Source organism: Brachyhypopomus gauderio, chromosome 10 (genome assembly GCF_052324685.1).
Source record: "Brachyhypopomus gauderio isolate BG-103 chromosome 10, BGAUD_0.2, whole genome shotgun sequence".
Classification (NCBI taxonomy): Eukaryota; Metazoa; Chordata; class Actinopteri; order Gymnotiformes; family Hypopomidae; genus Brachyhypopomus; species Brachyhypopomus gauderio.
In genome coordinates, this window is record NC_135220.1 from 13,179,777 (window position 1) to 13,201,489 (window position 21,713).

The 21,713-nt window shown below is 43.4% G+C and overlaps 4 protein-coding genes across 5 annotated transcripts; 1 reads left to right on the forward strand and 3 right to left on the reverse strand.

The window, feature by feature from the left end:
• Positions 1 to 56: 56 nt before the first annotated feature.
• Positions 57 to 6,880, forward strand: katnal2 (katanin p60 subunit A-like 2). Its single transcript, XM_077019608.1, is given in 18 exon segments — positions 57 to 326; positions 1,252 to 1,322; positions 1,426 to 1,592; positions 1,695 to 1,731; positions 1,989 to 2,110; positions 2,222 to 2,541; positions 2,733 to 2,810; positions 3,086 to 3,140; positions 3,143 to 3,185; positions 3,756 to 3,824; positions 4,126 to 4,165; positions 4,167 to 4,196; positions 4,198 to 4,245; positions 4,477 to 4,568; positions 5,907 to 6,017; positions 6,136 to 6,298; positions 6,371 to 6,473; positions 6,576 to 6,880. Coding segments are annotated over 18 exon segments (1,740 nt in total). The 5' UTR covers positions 57 to 275; the 3' UTR covers positions 6,716 to 6,880.
• A 9-nt stretch (positions 6,881 to 6,889) lies between these two features.
• hdhd2 (haloacid dehalogenase-like hydrolase domain containing 2) lies at positions 6,890 to 9,991 on the reverse strand. Of its 2 annotated transcripts, none has more exons than XM_077019603.1 (7): positions 9,943 to 9,991; positions 9,026 to 9,129; positions 8,723 to 8,931; positions 8,473 to 8,557; positions 7,923 to 8,139; positions 7,702 to 7,765; positions 6,890 to 7,583 (listed from the first exon to the last, which is right to left on the reverse strand). In XM_077019603.1, the coding sequence occupies exons 2-7, from the start codon at positions 9,124 to 9,126 to the stop codon at positions 7,462 to 7,464; spliced, it is 798 nt and encodes a 265-aa protein (XP_076875718.1). In that variant the 5' UTR covers positions 9,127 to 9,129; positions 9,943 to 9,991; the 3' UTR covers positions 6,890 to 7,461. The 2 variants fall into 2 exon arrangements, with proteins under 2 accessions (XP_076875718.1, XP_076875717.1); XM_077019602.1 differs by having other exon boundaries at positions 6,891 to 7,583; positions 9,727 to 9,990.
• A 1,206-nt stretch (positions 9,992 to 11,197) lies between these two features.
• Positions 11,198 to 12,839, reverse strand: ier3ip1 (immediate early response 3 interacting protein 1). Its single transcript, XM_077019607.1, has 3 exons — positions 12,655 to 12,839; positions 12,055 to 12,156; positions 11,198 to 11,958 (listed from the first exon to the last, which is right to left on the reverse strand). Exons 1-3 carry the CDS (start codon positions 12,743 to 12,745, stop codon positions 11,903 to 11,905), a joined length of 249 nt encoding a protein of 82 aa, XP_076875722.1. The 5' UTR covers positions 12,746 to 12,839; the 3' UTR covers positions 11,198 to 11,902.
• Positions 12,840 to 13,085: 246 nt separating this feature from the next.
• skor2 (SKI family transcriptional corepressor 2) lies at positions 13,086 to 21,323 on the reverse strand. Its single transcript, XM_077018309.1, is given in 10 exon segments — positions 13,086 to 13,670; positions 14,272 to 14,334; positions 14,693 to 14,760; positions 14,966 to 15,064; positions 15,201 to 15,269; positions 17,046 to 17,123; positions 17,488 to 17,551; positions 18,137 to 18,340; positions 18,342 to 19,975; positions 21,112 to 21,323. Coding segments are annotated over 8 exon segments (2,241 nt in total). The 5' UTR covers positions 19,941 to 19,975; positions 21,112 to 21,323; the 3' UTR covers positions 13,086 to 13,670; positions 14,272 to 14,274.
• Between the last annotated feature and the right edge of the window lie 390 nt (positions 21,324 to 21,713).

Sequence of the window (21,713 nt, forward strand, 5' to 3'; positions counted from 1 at the left end):
AGTTAAGAAATGTAATTCCAGTAACTGAATACATAACTGGTGCATACATTAACTGTAAAGTTAGCCAAGAGGTCTACGGTTCTGTGCGTTTCTTTTTATGTCTGATTTATCAGATTTTTTAATAATCTGATTCTGTCGGTGTCGTCTCGGATGTGACCAATGGATCTCTAGAATGAGATCTCCCAGTAGCGCTAGCTAGACGGCTAGTTCGGGGCCAGTGTTTGTATGTGGGTGGTTGGCTGCGTGGATGCCCTACATTGCTGGCTAACATCAGCATGGAGCTGTCTTATCAAGCTATGAGAACTGCGACCCAAGCAAGGGAAGCTGTGAGTAAACTAGACGGTTAGCTTGGCCGCTACATTTTAACCGTTTATACCACTGTAGTGTCTCGCGCATTCCTCTCAGCTGGCTAGTCGGCTACTGTTGGCTAGCCAATTAGCTAGCTCTAAAGGGAGTTATCTACCTAAATATATAATGTATTTCAGTGAAAAAAAAACTACAGAAGGTCATTAGAGTTTATTCATTATCCGTATTTTATGTGGGATGTTATTTAATTTTGCACTGTACATTTTGGTAACGTTTGTGCCTGACAAATGTATTACACTGCTTGGAGTCCTATGTTTCCTAGGCAACCCTTCACGTGGCTCGAGTTGCTTATTCTTTATTCCGAAGATCTGGCGCCATCTTCTGGTGGATTTGTTCATAGGCATTTATTCACGGCTAGGGCGTCTTATCTTCTAATACAGTTTGATGAATTTCCTCCTTAAAAAACACCTTTTCACCATGGTTACCTATTGCATATCCCCACTTTGTGTTTCAAAAATAAGGTTAAGACAGGCGCTTTTTTATTTGCTAAATTTTAAGATGTTGCTCACACAAGCAGTTCATTCATCACCCCTAGAAAAATTGGCAAATGACTTGCATACCAATCTGCTACATTTTGGAAAAGTTGGTGTGATAAATACAATAGTTGTTATTTCTAGTTTACACTTAACACTAGTTTACACTATTGTTTATGTAATGTTTTAGTTTTTTATTCTTCTTTGCTTCTCTGTTCTTTGTGTCATGCCCCTGTTCATGTGTGTGGAACTGAGCATATATATTTTGACATATTGACAGAATGTAATGAACAGTTATTGTCATTTTAGTCCTGTGAAATACTGACTTTTAAAAAAGATAGTCATTAGTGAACTATCATGTTTTTAGGTGAGTTGAAACAGTAAAACATCAGTGACTTTATGTTCCTTTTAGGATGAACTGAGAACAGAGACAAGAAAAAGAAATTTGCTTGTGTTGATTTATCATCACTTACTGGATGAGGGGTGAGATTCTAAGGATCTTTCATAATGAACCTGCATTATCCTTGTTCAGTATTTGGACTGAGAACATCCAACATTCTCCTCTCACATTTCCACACCCGTATAGGTATTTAGATGCCGCAGCTGCACTGGAACAGGAGACCAGTTTTGGACTGCGGCGGTTTGAAGTGTGCGACAATGTTGACTTGGACACAGTTCTCCTGGAGTATGAAAGCTTCTATTTCATAAAGTTTCATAAATACCCCAAACTAACAAAGAAACTGCCTGAGCAAGGTGGGTGTGATTATAACAAAGTGATTTAAAATTTTAAAATGCCCAAGAGGACATGCTAGTTTTGTCTTTGGTCTTCAATCTGTTGCTTCTTATACCACACAGGGGAGAACAGACTTGTTAGAAGCTGTGGTAAAAAGAGGTGAGTATTGATGATGAACAGCATGTCTCAAAAATAAGAAAACACCCAGATAAAATGCCAGCACAAGCAATAATAAATCTGTCTTTAAGACAAACAACATTTCTGAATCTTCACAACATGTATTCATTTGATATGGGGTGTTTCCTTAGTTTTGAGACACCCTGTATTTACCAAGAATTCTTAATGCTCACCCACACACACAAAAAAAAAACAACAAATTCTCTTCCTCAAAAGCAGTTTATGTTTATGTCTTAAAGGACACCATGCACAACTCAAACACTGCCCAAAATAACTGTCCCGCGACCCCTCTCCAAGACTGGGATCAAAAGGTTTGAGAATAAAACAGCAGCCAAGGAACCCGCTAAATCAGGCTGTGTGAGTGTCTTCTCCGTCCGGGCCGTTTAGAGGGCGGACGCACAAAGTTGTCAGACGGCGAGTCTTGTCACGGTCGGAGCACACCAACACCACGGCTGTTCCCCTTCTTCAGGAGAACGGAGTCTCCTCTCGGCGGAGAGCGCCGAACTTCGCCTAAACGTGTCCACCATAGTCAGGAACGGGGGAAGTGAAGGGAACCATGTGAAAAAGGTGAAAATCCATGACAACAGATTGTTATGGGCAACAACAGCTACTCCTGAATTAGGACTTATTTCAAAGAATACACATGTACAATACAGATGTGAAAATGAAGGTCAAAGTAATTTCTCCTCTGTTAGAGTCCTGGTTGACTACAGGGGTCTGATCCAGGATGCGGTTAAAGGAACCTTTAATGAGACGACTGCAAATGCCTCATCCTGCAATCCGGATCCCTCAGTAAACCTCACTGCCTTCTGACCAACACATTAAGAACATAGTTCGGTTCAATATTAGTGCATAAGTGGCTCGACGAGCCAAGATCCATGTGCATGTTACTGCTGGTCCTACCCACGGTGGTAGCATTGCGGCTGAGTGTTCTGTTCACGGCTGGCTGGAAAACGCAGGGTTTCTCTCTCACCTTGGGACAGGACCGGCTGCTCAAACCCATCAGTACCATCTACGGCGCCAGCAGTGAGATGAGAGAGCTAGCGTCGGTCATTAGCAGGGTAGGCGCAGTCTACACACATCATACCATTCGGTTGTTTCACACTTAGAAACGAAAGGCAGCTCTAATTCAGCACAGGGTGTTTTATCAAACATTCAGTGAGTCAGTACAGTTCTATTGATTTGCATTCTGTAATAAAAATGTATCTAGTCTTTCACAATCTAGGTTCGATAATCTCTTTCAACAAAGTATGTGAGTGTGTGGACATGTGAGCCCCCACCGCTCAGTGGATATTAATGAATTGCTGTTTCATCCCCACCCTGTCTTCCCCTAAAGGATATCTATTTACACAACCCCAACGTGCGCTGGAATGACATTATCGGCCTGGAGGCGGCAAGCGATTAGTCAAAGAGGCTGTCGTCTACCCCATTAAGGTGCCAGTCTGCTAAACAGGGTGGTATTTCTCAAATTGCCACTGTCCTTCGATTCTGAATACCTCACTAAAGGCTACAGGGGAGTGTGGTGCAGGCGGCCATAGCTTCAGATGACACTAAATCCATACTTGAATACCACCCAGTCTCGACACGCTCCAACTCTGTCATTCCTGCTTCCTGTGCTGGTGACGAATTTTTTTGTGGCAGTCCTGACGCACAGGGCGCTGACGCGATACGGTTTCCTCTCCTGTATGCAGGGCAGAGTGGTTTATTTGCAAAGGGACTGTGATATTGCACATTACCAGGCCTGAAATGCGTAATAGTGATATAAAGTCACTGTTATGTGGATTATCAGCACTACCATCGTAGCCATTCCAGTATCTTAAAGCAGCTGGGAAATGTAGTTTGTCGATACACAGAGACTCCCCTGGGCTTCAGCTACGACTGCCTGCCAGTATGCACCTTCAATAAAGATCAGTTTTAAGAGGCCACCACACTGTTAAGTTAAAATGGTATAAGTGAAATCAATGCGTAAGGTTAATTACAAGCCGTATGTCTCTCTTGCTGTCCAGTACCCCCCAACTGTTCTCCGGTATTCTCTCCCCGTGGAAGGGACTACTTCTCTACGGACCTCCAGGTAAGTGTTCATAAGCAATAATTCGTAAATGGACTTAATGAAATATGGCAGGACCGCACTTCCCGTGCTGCTTGTTAATGAACCTGTCTCATGATGGAGAGTTACAGGCCCAACATGCACGCTAGTTGGAGGTTATAACAAGCAGTTTCCAGCAAGGACTGGCTAAATGTAACCCTCCTACACACAGGCTCTTTTCCAGGTTCACGCTGTCCTCAACGCACCACCCAGTCAGCCGTTGTAACAACCTGTTATTGACATGACGTGTCCCAGCTGTTATTTTTGTGCTGTGGTCTTGTAAACCTTAGGTACGGCAAAACGATGCTGGCCAAAGCCGTGGCCACAGAGTTGCAACACCACGTTCTTCAACATTTCGGCCCTCCAGCATCGTCAGCAAATGGAGAGGAGACTCAGAGAAGCTGGTTCGGGTCAGCATCTTCTCCAGCTCCTGCAGTCCAACATCATGAGTGCAGAACCTTCTTCAGGACAGGGGGCTTTCATATTTATTACACAGTGGAATTAAATTTGCACTTCTAGCCCGTTCAAAAAGGCATTCACTCCACAACTCGACACACCTACACTCTACTGCTCCACGAGGTCCATGTCGGAGGGGGAGCTCCATCATTGAGATCCAGTCTGCTTTTGTGGTTCTTCTGCAGGTTCTGTTTGACCTGGCGAGGTACCATGCACCATCCACAATCTTTCTGGATGAACTGGAGTCAGTGATGGGTCAGAGAGGTGCTGGACAAGGGTATGAACCCTCACCCAAAAATACATCACCCGACATTCCAAGTAATAAATGTATAGCATATACACTCACCGGCCACTTTATTAGGTATGCCTTGCTAGTACTGGGTTGGACCCCCTTTATGCCTTCAGAATTGCCTTAGTCCTTCATGGCATGGATTCAACAAGGTACTGGAAACATTCATCAGAGAGTCTGGTCCATATTGACATGATAGCATCATGTAGTTACTGAAGATTTGTCAGCTGCACATCCATGATGCGAATCTCTCGTTCCACCACATCCCAAAGGTGATCTATTGGATCGAGTTCTGGTGACTGTGGAGGCCATTCGAGGACAGTGTCTCATTGTCGTGTTCAAGAAACCAGTCTGAGATGATTCGCGCTTTATGACATGGCGAGTTATCCCTGCTGGAAGTAGCCATCAGAAGATGGGTACACCGTGGTCATAAAGGGGTGGACATGATCAGCTAGGCTGTGGCGTTGATACGATGCTCAATTGGTACTAATGGGCCCAAAGTACCATTGGCACCACCACCACCAGCCTGAACCATTGATACAAGGCAGGATGGATCCATGCTTTCATGTTGTTGACGCCAAATTCTGACGCCATACCCATCCAAATGCAAAAATTAACACTCATCAGACCAGGCAACGTTTTTCCAATCTTCTACTGTCCAATCTTGGTGAGCCTGTGCAAATTGTAGCCTCAGTTTCCTGTTCTTAGTTGACAGGAGTGGCACCCGTTGTGGTCTTCTGCTGCTGTAGTTCATCCACCTCAAGGTTCAATGTGTTGTGCGTTCAGAGATGCTCTTCTGTATGCCACGGTTGTAACGACTGGTTATTTGAGTTACCGTTGCCGTTCAATCAGCTCAAACCAGTCTGGCCATTTTCCTCTGACCTCTAATATCAACAAGGCATTTGTGCCCACTGAACTGCCACTCACTGGTTATGTTCTCTTTTTCAGACCATTCTCTGTAAACCCTAGAGATGGTTGTGTGTGAAAATCCCAGTAGATCAGCAGTTTCTGAAATACTCAGACCAGCCCATCTGGCACCAACAACCATGTCACGTTCAAGGTCACTTAAATCACCTTTCTACCCCATTCTGATGCTCGGTTTGAACTGCAGCATGATCGTCTTGGCCATGTCTACATACCTAAATGCATTGAGTTGCTGCCATGTGATTGGCTGATTTGACATTTGCGTTAATGAGCAGTTGGACAGGTGCACCTAATAAAGTGGCCGGTGAGTGTACACTATATAGGGGAAGTATGCAGTAACGTAAATGTGTATGTTGCACTCCCGTCCTCTGGTGTGAATTATGCCCTGTCACTCCTACCAAGAGGTGATCACGAGGGCAGCAGGCGGATGAAGACGGAGCTGCTGGTGCAGATGGATGGACTGGCGCGCTCCAGCGACCTGGTGTTCGTGCTGGCTGCCTCAAACCTGCCCTGGTGAGGAGGCACAAACGCACTGTGGTTTGAAGTTACCTGTGGCGCGCTGCACTGCGGTAGCAGCGAGGTCCACAGCGTGAGTCTCCAGACGTCTCTTTCTGCTCTCGCTCGATCTCAGGGAGCTGGACCATGCCATGCTGCGGAGACTGGAGAAGAGGATACTGGTGGGTCTGCCATCTGGCCCCGCCAGGGAGGCCATGATCAACCACTGGCTTCCTCCGGTCAGCAGCACGGGAGGCGTGGAGCTTCGAACCCAGCTAGCGTATGACGTGTTGGCACAGGTGGGTCATGCAACATTATGGCAAAAGGAGAATGATGAATAATAGGTGCTGATGATAGTGTTTGCCTTTAAGGAGATGGAAGGTTATTCCGGATCAGATATCAGACTCGTGTGTAAAGAAGCCGCAATGAGGCCCGTCCGGAAGATTTTTGACGCCCTGGAAAATGAGAGCGAGGGTAAGACGTGACCTCTGACCTCCAAGTGCCACGTTTCTTCTGCTTCTTCCGTCAGCGTGTGCTCTAATGCCCTCACTCTAATGCCCTCACTCCTCCCCACAGGTCACTGGGATGTGCCGCACATTGAGCTGGAAATGGTGACCACAGCAGATTTCCTGGAAGTAATCGCTCACACCAAACCATCAGCCAGGAACCTGTCCGACAGATTCTCTGCCTGGGAGAGAGAGTATGAATCTGTCTGAGGAGGCAACCAAGATGGTTGTCACAATGACAGTGGCACTGGGGACCTTATAAATAAATACATTTCCAATGTTTTTTATGTGATTCATCACATCTACCCACGTCTGCAATTTGATCACAGGATAACAACAACATAAAACACAGAGTTGGCCTACATTTTGAGGAAAACCCCCACAAAAATAAAATGGACATTTTTATTTTATCTTGTTGTATACTTTTATTTAGGCAGGCGTTTCAAAAACAAGACTATATGTTTGTTTATAGTGACAGTACAAACACGTACAGTTCCTATGGTCTGGAGTGAGGATTTACTGCTAAAGCAAGGGGAGATGGATCTCTCTTCAGGTTGGGCAAACACGGTTTATACTCACAGCACTTGGCAGATGCTCTGATCCAGAGTGGCGTGGATGTTTCTCAGTATGGCTGTATGTGTGTTCCCTGGGAGTCAAACCCCCAACTGCTGCTACTATCCTGCTCTTAACAGGATTTACTTCTAGTTCCATTATAGCAAGCAGTATAGTTGACTACGACTTACAAGATATGTGAGTTTAATTAGGTGATTCAGTAGAACCCTACTGTATCAAAACATGCCTGACATGGAATTACTGAAATACATTCAGTTTCCTATGGATTAGATGCAGTATTGTACCATATCCCAAAAGTAAACAACACTGACACTGTTCCTCCAACCAAAAACACAGCTACTGTCACACAATGCTCCACGATTTCATCACATTTTCAAGCAGCATCAGTGGAGATCATTTTCTTTAAGCAAATGTTGAAGGATATAGTCTACAGCCTGTGGGAAGCTGTCACATGTCATGTGAGGAGGAGGATGTATTCTGCCTTCATCACCAGCTCTATATTTACCTAAGAACATGAACAGCCATACATTAATTACTTACAAAACTACAGAGGAATGAAGTGGATTTCCAACTGGAATTATCAAACAGAATAATGAGTCTGAAGTAAGGTTACAACATTTTACCAGTTTTTACTAATATTCCAAGCATTCCTGTGTTCTGGGCTCCTCCAACATCATCCCTAGCGTCCTGTAAGGGCAAACGCCACATTATTTCAGTTATTATTCAACTTATCAGCATTTCAAACATTAATTAAAAGTCTATTGTTAACACAATATTTCTTCTTCACCAATCAATCAAACCATATAACAAGTGTCCAATGCTAAAGAGGCAGAATCATCATTACATCTCCGATCATCACCGCCTCTCCAGGGCTGCAGTTCAGGTTGCGCAGAGCCTCTAGGAAGAAGGTTTGCTCGGGTTTGCCCACCACGATGGCCTTTGTGTCGGTGGCATACTCTAGTCCGCTCACAAATGGACCGGGCCCCAGTGCGAGACCGTCCTTGCGCTTGTAGTAACGGGCTTTGTGAATCGCGATGAGGGGAGCGCCTTCCAGAAGGAGCCTGACGCGAACCCGAGAGAAACATGGATGAACAGTGAATCACATGCTACCATTGCTAAATGCTCGAAGTCCTTGCTTGTGATGCATCCTCAGTGTTCAAAAGTGTTTAAATGTGGTTTTACTCTTGCATTTTAACTTAATGTGGAAATATTCACTGTCTCTGTTAAGTTAGCAAACAGTACAAAGCTCACAGGAAAGCGCATTCACATAACAAGCAGACCTAGTGGGCAGTGGCGTATTTTTTGGGAGACAATTTGCTAATAAGTGGATGAAAACATGTAAATGACATACATAATGTTTCTGCACTAAAATGCCACTTAACCTGAGAACTCACCTGAAGGCTTTATTAAGCGTTTGATAATTAAAGTGGTCTGGGGCTAAGCCTATCACAACAGCGTTTGGATCGTGGGTTTCGATTCCTGTTACAAGAGCAAAAAAAATCTTCATTTAGAACGCATGCTAGTGTGTGGCACTGCCACTAAAAACTAAAGATAAGTACAGTCTTATGCCTTTATCAAGCCCTTTGTGAGACCAGGATCTCACAGAAAAAAACTATACTGTACTGGATATGACTCCCAGCTCACCTGTGAAGTCCTCTAATGCACTGTCCTCTACCAACAGCAGGGGGCGCACCAACTTCTGCTCCAGCAGATTACGAGCTGCAGTGAGTGAGGTAAATATCTCATGCTCTTCAATGTCAAACTGGAGCCGGCGCAGTCGCTCCAGCAGGGTTCTCTTACACTCCTTTGTCGTGTTAGTTACAAATTTCACAGCCACTGGAGCATGCCGTAACCTAGCAAATGAATAGAAATTGTTACTGTATGCAGGTGATTTTGGTTTGATGGTCTCTGCCACTTCGTAGTTCAACCCACTGTATAATAACTGACCTTGCAAGTGCTTCCTGTGCCCCAGGTACGGCAGTGTCTTCAATGTGAAGGGTCCCACTTAAGTCAATCAACACTGTCTTCAGTGCCCGACGGGATGCCATGACCTATCAAACCAGAAGACACTCGGGTCACCTCGGCGAGCCCCAGCCCCGTTTGGAGAGCCCACTACACACCAAACTTCAGACACTACTTTCTTTTGACCTGTTGGAGTACGCACTAATGTAATTTATAAATAAAGAAATTTAAATACACAGCAGTAAAATGTGTAATTATTACAAACATTTATTAAGGGCGAGTAAAAATAGTAACGGTTATTAAATAGTAAACAGTTATTAAGGATTTTTAAACAGCTCAACTGAAGAACATATAAGCCTCGTTGATTCACATGTAGGCCTATTTATAAATATTAACTTAGTGCAATGAAATCCGTAAAGTTGAATAAACGATTACTCTTTTATTGAAAGCAAACTCCGTATTAATCATGCTCGCCAGGCCAACGTGTTTGATACCTTATCTGTATCTATCCAAACATTTCAGGATTTGGAAGTTTCGCTAAAATTATTTTTTTGTAAAATAGTGCCAGACATTTGCACAACAAATCAATAGTGATTTAGATATACAACAATAAGGAAGCCCAGAATCACACAAATGTAATATAACAGTCAGATAAGAGGCGTATAAATGAGGGAACTACAATATACCGTTCATTAATATCTTTAGGCTGTATTTATGCACATAGACTCAATTCAGTGCCGTCTGCGGCTAAAGTCGGGAAACATAGGGTACAATAAACCTTTTAAGTGGGCAATAAAAGAAAAACAGTTCTAATCCCTAAGAGCAAATGGATTTCCTTTGAATCAGGTTGGAAATATATCAAATACGAAATTAAAAAGTAAAGCGAAACAAGCCTGAAGAACCTTCGCTTCTGTTTTAACACCCGCTTCCGGGTTGGGTCCTTCGCTCGGGTTAACATTTTGGTGCCCTAGTATATGCCTGTTTGATCGATCATTTCGAAGCAGTGTTGCCAGGTTCGCGGTTTTCACGCCAAATTGGGCTTGTTTGAAACTCCTTCCGCGGGTAAAAATTCTGGGGTCGCGGGGTGCGGTTTTTTGGGCTACTTTTGAGTTGGGCCACTGCGGGAGTTACAAGTCAACACTAAGAATCGATGGCGATATAATACTTAATTTGTCTCTGCTTCCCCAGTCGACAATTTACATCCCCCTTCCACTCAACAACTTACACTCGCCACCCCCCCCCCCCTCCGCTCAACAACTTACACTCGCCACCCCCCCCCCCCCCCCCCCGCTCAACAACTTTGGCCTTTGGGCTAGTTTTGGCTTCTGAGGGGCGGATTTTATACTGACTTTGGGCTGGATATTTTTGTAGGACCTGGCAACACTGTTTCGAAGTAAGATTTAATGGGTGTGAATGTGAAATAGACGTTTTTGTCTTAATGCAATCAAAACAATTTCACGAATAACCTGCAGTCAGTCAGTCTCTATAAGACACACTAAATCAATCACATTGTTACTTCAGGGTACATGTAATAGCTCAGATATAATGAGCGTTTAATCATTTAAGAGGGTTATCTATGGAGCAGAGAACTCATTTGCTATAAGCAAAGACGTGTGGCCTATTTTACCAGCAGCTATATGTGCACAAATCGACTTCAAACATCGTCTAATCATTTATTTAAAAGTTGCTCATCAAAGTGAAAATGTTACCATTATAGATGGAAGTTATTTACATTCAATAAAACGTTTCTAAAGGTTGGTAACTTTTTAACTGGCCAACAATGAACTTTTCAAATGTGACCTTATCGTCTCTTTACAAGAAATAAATGAACAATGAAGGGAATGTATAGTACATGAACATGGGCACCTGATCAATACAGGACCAAACGAATACAGGAGCAGACTTAGACTGAGATTTAAGACGTTCCTCTTAAATCGCTACTGAAGTTCATTCAAGTGCATAATTTTCTAGCATATATGTGTGTGTATTAAAAACCGATAGGTGGCTCCACTAAGTGTTAATAATGGTCTTCATTAGTAATCCACAGTACACACTCCTTCAGTACCTACGTTTTTGTAATAGGTTAATAGCAATAAATCGAATGCAGATTCAAGGCGTTAGCTGCTTATTAGTGAAGGTACATCACAAATGCAGAGATAGATTAATTTGATTTATTAAAATGTGAGAAACATACCAACTTGCTTAAAGAGGTATAGGATGATTGCACTCAAACAGCAAAACAGTATTTTGGACACTTTAGATGTTTTGGAATTGAAGCTTGTTTTTTCAGTAATACTGACGAGCTAATGTTGTCTACTACCACTACCACTGACAATAGCAACCGTCTTCTCCATTTAGTTAAAGAACACAAAAACCTTGTTCCAGTAAACATTTGTTTCCACTCTCTAATGTCAGGAGTGCACGTTTAGCACAGAATATTGACATCTCAGTAAGCATAAACAAGAACTAAAACAATCAAACCTAGACATAATGGCACTGCTTTGCCTTCAAGAGTTGTGATGAACAGACATGCCCACGTGTGTTCAGAAGTGCATGACGCCAGGGGCAAAGCAAGTTAACGAGAACTTTTATATTGGACTATATTGGAAAAGTTAATTCTGTAAACGACAAGTGAGTAGAGCTCTGCTAAAAGCCATATTTCTATTGAGCAACATTATACAAACAAAAGACTGGATGTTCTGATGGAGATATAAAATGTTGTAGTAGACAAGAGTAGGAAAGGATCACCTGATGAATCCCAGGTACGTTTGGGAAACAACAGACATAGAAAAGCATGTACAAAAATCACAGTCCACTTCCTTTTTTGCCATTTCACGTTCCGTCTTGAATGTTCGTCCTTCTTCATCCAAACAGCAGCAGTAACAAGATGCACACTGTATTTACTATGATCAGAGGCACTGCGGACATGAACAGATTGACTGGGGTTAAAGCAGGTCACAGACTACATCTAATGACTCCAAGAGGAAAAGAACAATTCAGTGAAATCCACTCACCCCTCATGACTGTCCTGACCGAGCGGATGAGGTTTAGAAGTTGTGCTTTAACTCCTGGTTCATCTCCAAAGCCACCAATGCCCTGGTCTGCTCCCCATCCAACTGGAATTAAAGATACACCCAGCACTCTTCAATGACACGCTGCAGTTAGAGTAGCCCAGGGATCTTAAAACTAACCATTTGTCTAACCACAAATGTCTAACCATTTTATTTGTTAATTAAGTATTTTTACCACATCATGGTAAAACACCGTTACGTTGGTACTGTACCGGTTTGTATCTTACCGATATATTCACAGTGTTATGTGGTTTGAAGTCCCCGGTTAACAATTACACTTCGCGGACATTATTTCATCCATTACTTAATTGTAATGATTAATGGTGAATGATTAATGATTAATTGAATGTGTAATTAGCGATGCAGTAGTAACAGTTTCCGTGTTAATCTGCACAGGTTCAGTCTGGTAGTCAGATAAAGAAACACTAGTCTAGCTACTACAGCCAGGCTACCTACCGGAACATTTCGCTAGGACAGCCTAGTGTCAACGGGCTTTCTAATCAGTGGTTTCTCCGTCAAGACAGAACATGAATGAACACTTACTTTTACTAAGAAATCTTTCTTCGTGTAGCACAGCGACCGCATTTGTAAACAAAATTGCCGTTTGAATCAGCGAGTACAACGTAAACGCCATGTTGGCACTTCTGTGACGACGCGATGACGTAATCACGCAACCATGCAAGAGGACGCAAAGCGTCACGCAAGCATGTCACGTGCCTCCACTCGCTTCGTCTTAACGCGGCACGTTTACGTCCGTGTCTGCCGTCTGCTTTTGACTAGTGAATTTAAACCAATTAGCCAAAGACTGATCAATAAGACCCGAATAGGATCAATCGTTTTGCAAAATGAGCTTCATTTATTTTTATTTGCGTGTAAATAATAGTCCTTTCTCGGATTTCGGAATACTTTACATTGCTAATAAATCAAAATTAAGAAATGCACAAGATTTTGTTTAATGTTATAGACTTTTATTATCCACATAAATAGTAGAGAAACTACAAGAACATATTTAAATACATTTGCATTAACAATAATAACATTCTTAATTTTATGTTAATGTTGTATGTAAACAAGCAAGCAGCCTGAAGCAGATTGCTCACTTGTGCAATTACCCTTCGGCATTTCAGTAAAGAGCTAATGTCCTGTGTGGCTCTCTAGACACCATCCTTGTATATGTATGGTAATTCTGTAGCCAGTATATTTGTAGACTGTTCAGGTTTTACAAATAAATAAATACATAAAAGAATACACAAAATGAGCTCACTGTACAGGAAGTGTGTGGTGAAAGATGTGTTCTGTAGCACGAGTAGAGAGGACAGGCTTTTTGTAGTGTAAATATGCATTTTGGTTTGTCAGGGAAATGTACATAGTTTGTTATCTTCAGATCATCGGCATGTAATGGCAGTACGATGAGAGTGCATCTTCTGACAACCGGCATTAGCTGCTGTGTTTGTCATATTGTTGGAGTCATCAGGAATGATCCAGAGCATCGCAGAGTGCGTAAGTGAGGTTGAAGACAGCCCGCCACAGTCCTGTGTGTAATACAGCACTAGCCAAAACTGAAAACAGGAAGACACAATCCCAGTTACAGAAGTACTGAAGGGTTGGGGGTCGTCAGACACAATAACATGCTGTATACTATTAGTTTGTTGGCAACATATTTAATGTTAGAGTATTTGGTAGCTTTGTAGTAAACCTAAAAGACCTTTATGTTAAAGGCAACGCGTGCATCGTGGCTATTAAAGAAACCTCTCAGAATGTGTTGCTACCCGGACATGTACATACATTGCACTTTATCCTTTTCAACTCGGTCACTCACTTCTTGCTGCTCACATTTTTAATAATTTTTCATATTTTTATATTTTAAATCTTATATTTACTTATATTTTATATTTACTTATAGTTTATATCTTATCTTATTTGCTTACCAACTGTCAGGTGTGGGGGGTATGTTGCTCAAAGCATTTCACTACTTGTTGTACTGTGTATAACTGTATGTGACTAATAAACTTTGATTTGATTTGATTTGATTTGATGTTCACGCAAAAGATGAGATAAGGAGAACATGACAAACAACAACAAAAACCCATAATGATGTTACCTCTATTATCCATATAGTCCCCCCCCCCCCCAAAACAAAGATTAAATCGTAATACTTACCATTTAGCTTTTGTTTAGGTGTGCGCTAACTTTTTCTTTTCTGATGATGTTTGCATAGGGAATCTATGAACAAATGTATGGGAATAAGTCAGTGGTCAAACTTTCTACAACTTGATTTTCAGGCAGTGGTTATGGGTTCTGTCTTTATGACAACCATCTACGCAACACTCAGTAGGATGGCAAAAATCCCCAGCGTTAGGTAGCAGCAGACCATGATGTTCCCTGTCTGAATTGTCTCATCACAGGCTAATATAATTAGATAAGAGGTGGAAATTCAGACGCATCTGAAACAAAATGTTATCAGCCTGTTTTAAAAGCAACATTCAATGAATATTCTGAGCAATAACCGAGGACTCGTGTTGACCCACAGGTGAAGCACTTGAGGTTTTACAGTCTGTGTTAATAAGAGAAGAATCCTCACCATCTGTAGTTGCTGTACCATTTCTTCTCTATATGCCAGTTCCCTTTTCATTTGGTCCTGAAAGTTGTCTAAAGAAGAAAATTATTCTGTGAAAATGAGGCACTGTTCGAGTAGATAAACACCAATCTCCTTTCCCCTCACTAACTGTTACTGCTGCATACTGTAATTCATCTCACTCCGGTTAACAAAAACCTTATTAGAGTAAACCTTGCGCAATATGCTTCTGTAAACTCTCACTTGCTGAGAAAAGAGAGGCGTGCAGGAGCGACTTACGGAAAACGGGGAAGGGTGAGCTGCCTTTGAGGGCGTGGAACTCCTGCTCCAGACGTCGCCGTAAATCTATCTGCTCAAGAAGAACTTTCTGGAGCTCCTCTGAAAGAAAAACATTACAAGATGTCACGGCAGGGTCGGGTCTCACTGTGAACGATGAAGAACATCTCTGGTGAGAAGGTCTAAAATTAAAGGCCTTTCAGATATGCTACAGTTAAGATTCCTTTCTTGACCATACCTTTCTCCATGTTTTCAACATCCTTCTTAAGTGAAGCAGGTGTATCTTGATTCTGATCTGCTGCTGATGCTGCAAAAAACAGCATTTATATTATTATTACTATAAATGTATAAATGTAGTGTGTATCAAATCCCACATAATGACGTACATCTCACATTTGAATTTGAAAATAATGTCAAAACATTTCATCCAATGCAATTCAATAAAGTACCAGTAGGTGTCAGTCTAATAACAAGATAAATTTTCAGGTACAGTGTATTTATTGTAAGAATTCTGTGCTGCGGTCACAATGTTCCTTTACGACAATATAATCTATAATAATATAATATAATCTTTTTTTTTTCAAATGAGATTAGTACACTAATTATTATGATTGTCAATAAACAAGTGGTTGTGTGTCAATGGTAATATTTTTAGATAATGACACGTGCTTGTCTCAGTTAAGAGGAGAGTATTCCGTTGTTATACATTTCTAATCAAATCCTCGTGCTTATCAGTGTGTCTAAACTGCACCAGCATTCATCTGCCTATACATTTGAAAATGAAAGCAATTTCATTTAAGGTGAGAAGTTGTTCTGAAGATAAGGTTCTTCATGTTATTGATTTTATTGTTGTTATTCCACTAAAATATCAAATTATTATAACCTGCATGTCCTCAGGAGTTGCCATATTAAGCATATTGCACCTATGTAGTATATTGGTAATGCAGGGGTGTCTGCTTTCCGTGTGCTGTGTTGCAAATCAAATGCCTTAAATGAAGCAATCCAGCACATTTGTGTATATAATCCCTCCCTCTCTCTTCTTCTGTGTCTCCCCCTCTCTCTCTCTCTCTCTCTCTCTCTCTCTCTCTCTCTCCTCTCTCTCTCTCTCTCTCTCTCTCCTCTCTCTCTCTCTCTCTCTCTCTCTCTCTCTCTCTCTCTCTCTCTCTCTCTCTTCTCTCTCTCTCTCTCTCCCTCTCTCTCTCTCTCTCTCTCTCTCTCTCTCTCTCTCTCTCCCTCTCTCTCACACACGTCTTGCGTCCTTAAGTCTTACAATGCCTTCCTCATTTGGAAAGCGGGCTTGTTCTTGCTCTCCTCTCTCTGTCTCATTTGACAAGCAAATTTGCAGACACTGCCTGAGGATAACAACCTCGTTTGACAGTCAATTAACCGTGAATAGTCAAAGCCAAGGCAGTTTGCATTACATAAATGGAAAATTAGATTATTTTTTTTCTCCCAAGAAACAGAGCTCTCTTTAAGACACTGCCTTTAGACGCGGAAATCAGAACTTCTAATCACGTTCCCCGGTAGCCCCTTGGAGACATTTAGCAATCAGGCAAAGGTGGTTTCATTTAATTTGTTTCATGTAATTTTTTTCAAACATATTATACATTATGTGAGGAGATCATTATCGGCTCGATAATATAAATGTTGGCATAGATGTCATAAAACACTTTTAATGTCTCCCTGACAGATAAGAGGCAATAAGCTATGATCTTTGTAATGGAAGATTTTGCCAGGCAAAAGGCAATTATATCCATTTGATATTGTTCAAATGGTGATTGTCACCTTCCCTGCACAGAGCTGACTGTCTTCTTGAACTGTTATGGCTCCCCACTGAACACATTTTCCCAATGACATTGTGGAGAGAACTGCTCTATTTTAAGAGTGTGGCTGTAGTTGAATACATATTCCATTTCGTCTTTTATATTTAGTCTAATCCCACTATCTTTGCAGAAATATCCTAACTGTGCTGTGCGAATTATTTCGAGTCTGTCTTGCTGTAAATGCCAGATGTTTTATTTCTTTGCTTATTTATTTATTTTCAGTAGAACGGCAGTGATGAACGCAGTGATGTAAGAATTACCTGTGCCTTCCCTCCAGTATTCTGGCGCTGACGTTTCTGTCTCTGATACAAAGAAACTTCCCTGTTCTTTATTTTCTTCTGTAAGAGCACAGAGACACATTAATGCCATTAATGTCTGACGTGCACACAGACTCGAGCCCGCAAAGTCAGTCTCCCTGGGGGATGCACACTTAGTGCCTCCTCCTCCAGTTTGTGGTTTTCTGAGTAATCCCCTTTGACTATGTATGACCATACCCAGCATAATCCAGCCCTCTGTGTTTACTCAAAGCTACTTACTCACATCATTAATTTCGTAAGTGTTTTAAATAAATAAATAAACAGCTCATTGTTGCCTACATTAAGGTCGATTTTATTACACATGCCAACACCGGATTCTGTCACATAGAGCTTAAGGCGAGAAGCCGGTGTGAGATCTGATGTGCTGTTCTGGGATGCCCCTCACCTGCTCGTGCTGGTTTGTCTTTGGTTGCATATGCGGGGAGTCCATCCTCTCTGCTCTTGTGTGACTGTAAAGCCAGAGCACCAGAGTGATCTGATTAGACCTGATTCATGTCTGCAGGCCAGAGGCTGCACATGCAACGCCATGCACATCTGTCAGCTGACCAAAAGCACACACGTGATTGGCCTCGAGAACGATGGTGTTGTCACGTGCACTCTGTTGAAATGTCTTTGCCAGATAGGTCAGATTGTTTAACAACTGAGCCATTAATTGGGCCATGTACGTGTCTGTGTGTGTGTGTGTGTGTGTGTGTGTGTGTGTGTGTGTGTGTTCTATTCTCCACTGCATTGCTAAGCAGCCCCCCCCCCCCCCCCAGCAGCTGCCAACAGCTCAGTCAGCTCCCCCGGTTAATGTAGTGTCGGCAGGTTAAAGACTGAGAGGGCGAATAGACAGGAGTGACAAAAGGGGAGCAAACATAATGTCGCCATTAAACAAAACACGCCTGGGCTTATTAGGAGGGATCAGAGCACTCGCACTGTTTCATTTCTGGAGGGAGCGCGGCACTATCAATCTCCTTATGCATGCAGATCCCGCCAGTCTGTGGCCCGCATTTAAATAATAATTAGTTTAAGGGCCTGCGGGGAATATTTACGTTTTTGTACACGGCGGTGTCCTCCAGCGAGGCGTGAACGGGGCTGGAGACTTTGAGGGACGTGGGCGGGCTGACGGCCAGCCGGGACTTGTCTGCCGCGCTGCTTTCGGGGGCGACGGCGGAGAAGGGGGCGGCGTCTTTATCCCGCTCGCCGGCGTCGTTGTCGGTGTGCCCGCGCAAGTGCAGGGTGCACGTCTGCGGGGTGAGCTGTGGGGGGAGGTGCGGGGGGGCCGCCGAAGCCCTCGTGCTCCTCGTCCTGCTTGGTCTCCACGTCCACCTCCTGCTCCTCGTCGCTCTCCCCACTCTCGCTCTGGTAGCTGCAGCTGGTGCCGGGCGAAGGGTGCCTGTCCACTCCGAAGTCCTCCATGCTGCCATGCAGCTTGGCTATGCTCTCGGCGTCCTTCACCACAGGCCGGAAGGCGGAGTGGTAGCTGGCCTTGCGTGCCTGCAGGGCGGGTGTGTCCAGCAGCTTGAGCCAGCCCTCCGGGGCGGGCCGCAGGTCGGGGCCCACGGGCGGGCACTCGCTCTCAAAGAGCCCCGCCCTTGGGTTGGCAGCCATGCCGGTGCCGGAGTCGCTCTGCTCCGAAAGGTCCAGGAACGCCTGGCGTAGGGACGGGGCTTCCGTGAGCGAGGAGAGGGCATTGGGCTGGGGCTGGAGGTACGTGGGCACCGGGATTCCTCCCGCCGCCCTCGGGGGCCACCACATGCAGAACGGCGGGTAAAACGTATCTTTGCGCCCTGGCCACAGCAGGCCTGACAGGCCGGCACTTTTCTGCCCACCAGGCGTCTCGCTGTCATCCTTCTTCTGTTGGCAAAGGCCAAATGCCGGGAAGGGGTAAGGGCCCGGGAACAGCGAGGTGGGCGGGAACTTCTGCAACATGCCGAAGCCCTTGCTGGGCACGGGAATAACCGGGTAGCTGCGCGGGTTCTTGCGGGGCGAGAGGCCGCCGGCATCCAGCTCCTCCTCCTCCTCGTACCTTCCGCGCTTCTGGCCCAGCTCCGAGGAGATCATGTGCGGCAGAACCGAGCCGACGGCCTTGACCGAGTCCATGGGCTGGCAGTGGGAGGAGGGCAGGGCCCTCTTGCGGCTGCCCCCGTTGAACATGGCTTTCACGTCCTCCCAAGCGAAGGCTAGGTCGTCCGCCGGCGTCTTGTCCGTGAGCTTGAGGTGCCGACGCCACGAGTTGAAGTTGGCGGCGTCGGGCTGCGTGTACTTGGCTTCGGGCGTGCGGTGCGAGTGGAAGATGAACTTGTTGGGCGAGAAGTACATGTTGCAGTAAGAGCACTTGATGCACTTGGCCCGGGAGCTGTTGTAGCGCGCCGGGATGAAGCTCCCTCGGCAGCCCCACGCACACTCGTGCGACACGTCGAACGCAAAGTTGTCTGGCAGCTTGGGCGGAGAGTTCTCGCCCAGGAAGGACTTGCACAGCCGCTCCGCCTCCCGTTTGGTGATCATGCCACAGCGGCGTGACGAGATGGGCATGGCGCCCGCCCGACGCAGAATCTCCAGCTGCACGGGGGTGCATTGCACGCAGGTGATGCCCAGCGCCACACGCCGATTGTGGATTTCATTGTAGCTGTAGTTCTTCAGCAAGGTGTTGGAGATCTGAGCCAAGCACAGACGCTCCTGGTGATCAATGACTAAGGAGACGATGGGCACTCCGTAGAGAATGACCTGACCCACCTGGTTGGGCTTAAGGGAGGTGTGGTTGGATCTGGGTGGGGTGAGTGGTTCTTGTTGGAATGAGTTAGGTGGAGAAGTCATGACTATATCGTTGGGTCCAGGAAGTAGACTCTTGTCCATCCTGTGGAGGCCGTAACTAAGACACTGTTTGTTCACTGTAAATCAAAAAAAGAGGAAAGCATTGATATTACAATTGGAAGTATTCACTAATTGTGAATGCAATACTGTTTTGCGTAAATATGCTTAATTTAATATTAATTTAATTCAATAGACATATAATCAGTGGATATAAATATAAATCCTTACAGGTCTATTAAATAGCAAAAGGGATAAATTGCATTTTTGTTTATTTCTATCAGCTAAATATTTTAATTATAAAAGATTAGAAATATAACAATTTATGTTATTTATTCAGATCCTCGTAGGCTGCATAACAACTTTCTTTAGCAAGAAATGTGAAAGGATATTCATAGAAATCGCGACCATATGTGAATTCTTATGAAAAACAAAACACACACACACACACACACACACACATATATATATATATATTTTTTTTGAGCCAATAAACATACAACAACGTGCCTATATATATATATGTTGTATGTTTATTGGCTCAAAATGTTCACTTTGCAGATTTTAACCGGATTTTTTATATCTTGATAAAGATTGGTGATGAAGTAATTTTGTCATCCTTTTAAAAATTAGTATTCGTTTGAGGAGGAACAAACAAAAATAGGCTATATATATATATATATATATATATATATATATATATATATATATATATATATATATATATATATATATATATATATATAATTTTGAATGTATAATGTTTAGAAAAAATAAAATAATAAAATAAATACAATATTTTAAAAACATTTAGAAAGCCACATAACTGAACTGCAACGCGCCGTTTTTCCCACATCAACTTTGAGCCGTACACTAAACTCGGTCTTATTATCGCCTAAAAACAAAACGTGACGGTGACAGATTTCCCGACCCGTGATCAACGCTACATTCTATAACGGCTCTGATGTCCGTTTACAAGATTTGAGTCATGATTAATTATATTCTTTTTGGCAACATAACAACAACAACAATAATAATACTTTGTATTAGTAATACTTTGTAGTAGTAGCAGTAGTAATTGGCTATGATTATAGCTTTAAACAAAAAGAAATACAATTTCACAATGCAACAACAGCAAACACAGCAAAATATTTAAAATATACCATATATAATCACCACGCTTTGTTAAAATAAAGTTTTAGCTTGAGCACCTCACCTCCGTTTTTTGTCGGAGATATCCAAGCGCTACAAAATTAAAAACATGTCCGTGTTCCCTTCACAGATGAGGACAGGCCTAAACACGACAAAGCCAAACAAACATCAAAATAAAAAAGTTCCTTTTTAAGTCGCGTTAACACGAGCGAACGCGCGAGCGACTGCCCGGCACGAGTTGGGTTCTTCTGCGTAAAAGGCGCCGCGCGAGCGCTGCTGGGGCTGAGTTGATTGGCTCTGCCCCTCTTCTGCCTTCGCGGCTCAAAAGACTTTGCGCGAGGAGCCAATGACGTTTCACTAACTGCCACTCAACACTCTAAAGAGAGGCTAAGGCACGAGCCGTGCCCCGGGCCATTCCGAGCTCGTGCGGCTGAAATTTGGAATGAGGGAAAAAAAACAGCAATCGACGCGTGCCATAAGCACTGTTTGTTTAACACGTAGAGTAAAACGGTCGTATTGTATTTTATTTTATGCTGTCTACCTTACATATGACTGCATTCAACGCATATTTTAAAAGAGACACACGCAGGCTGGTGGTGATTAGTTCTATGCTTGTATGACAAACTAATATGTTGCCCATGGCCAAAAACAAGACAGCAGTGATAA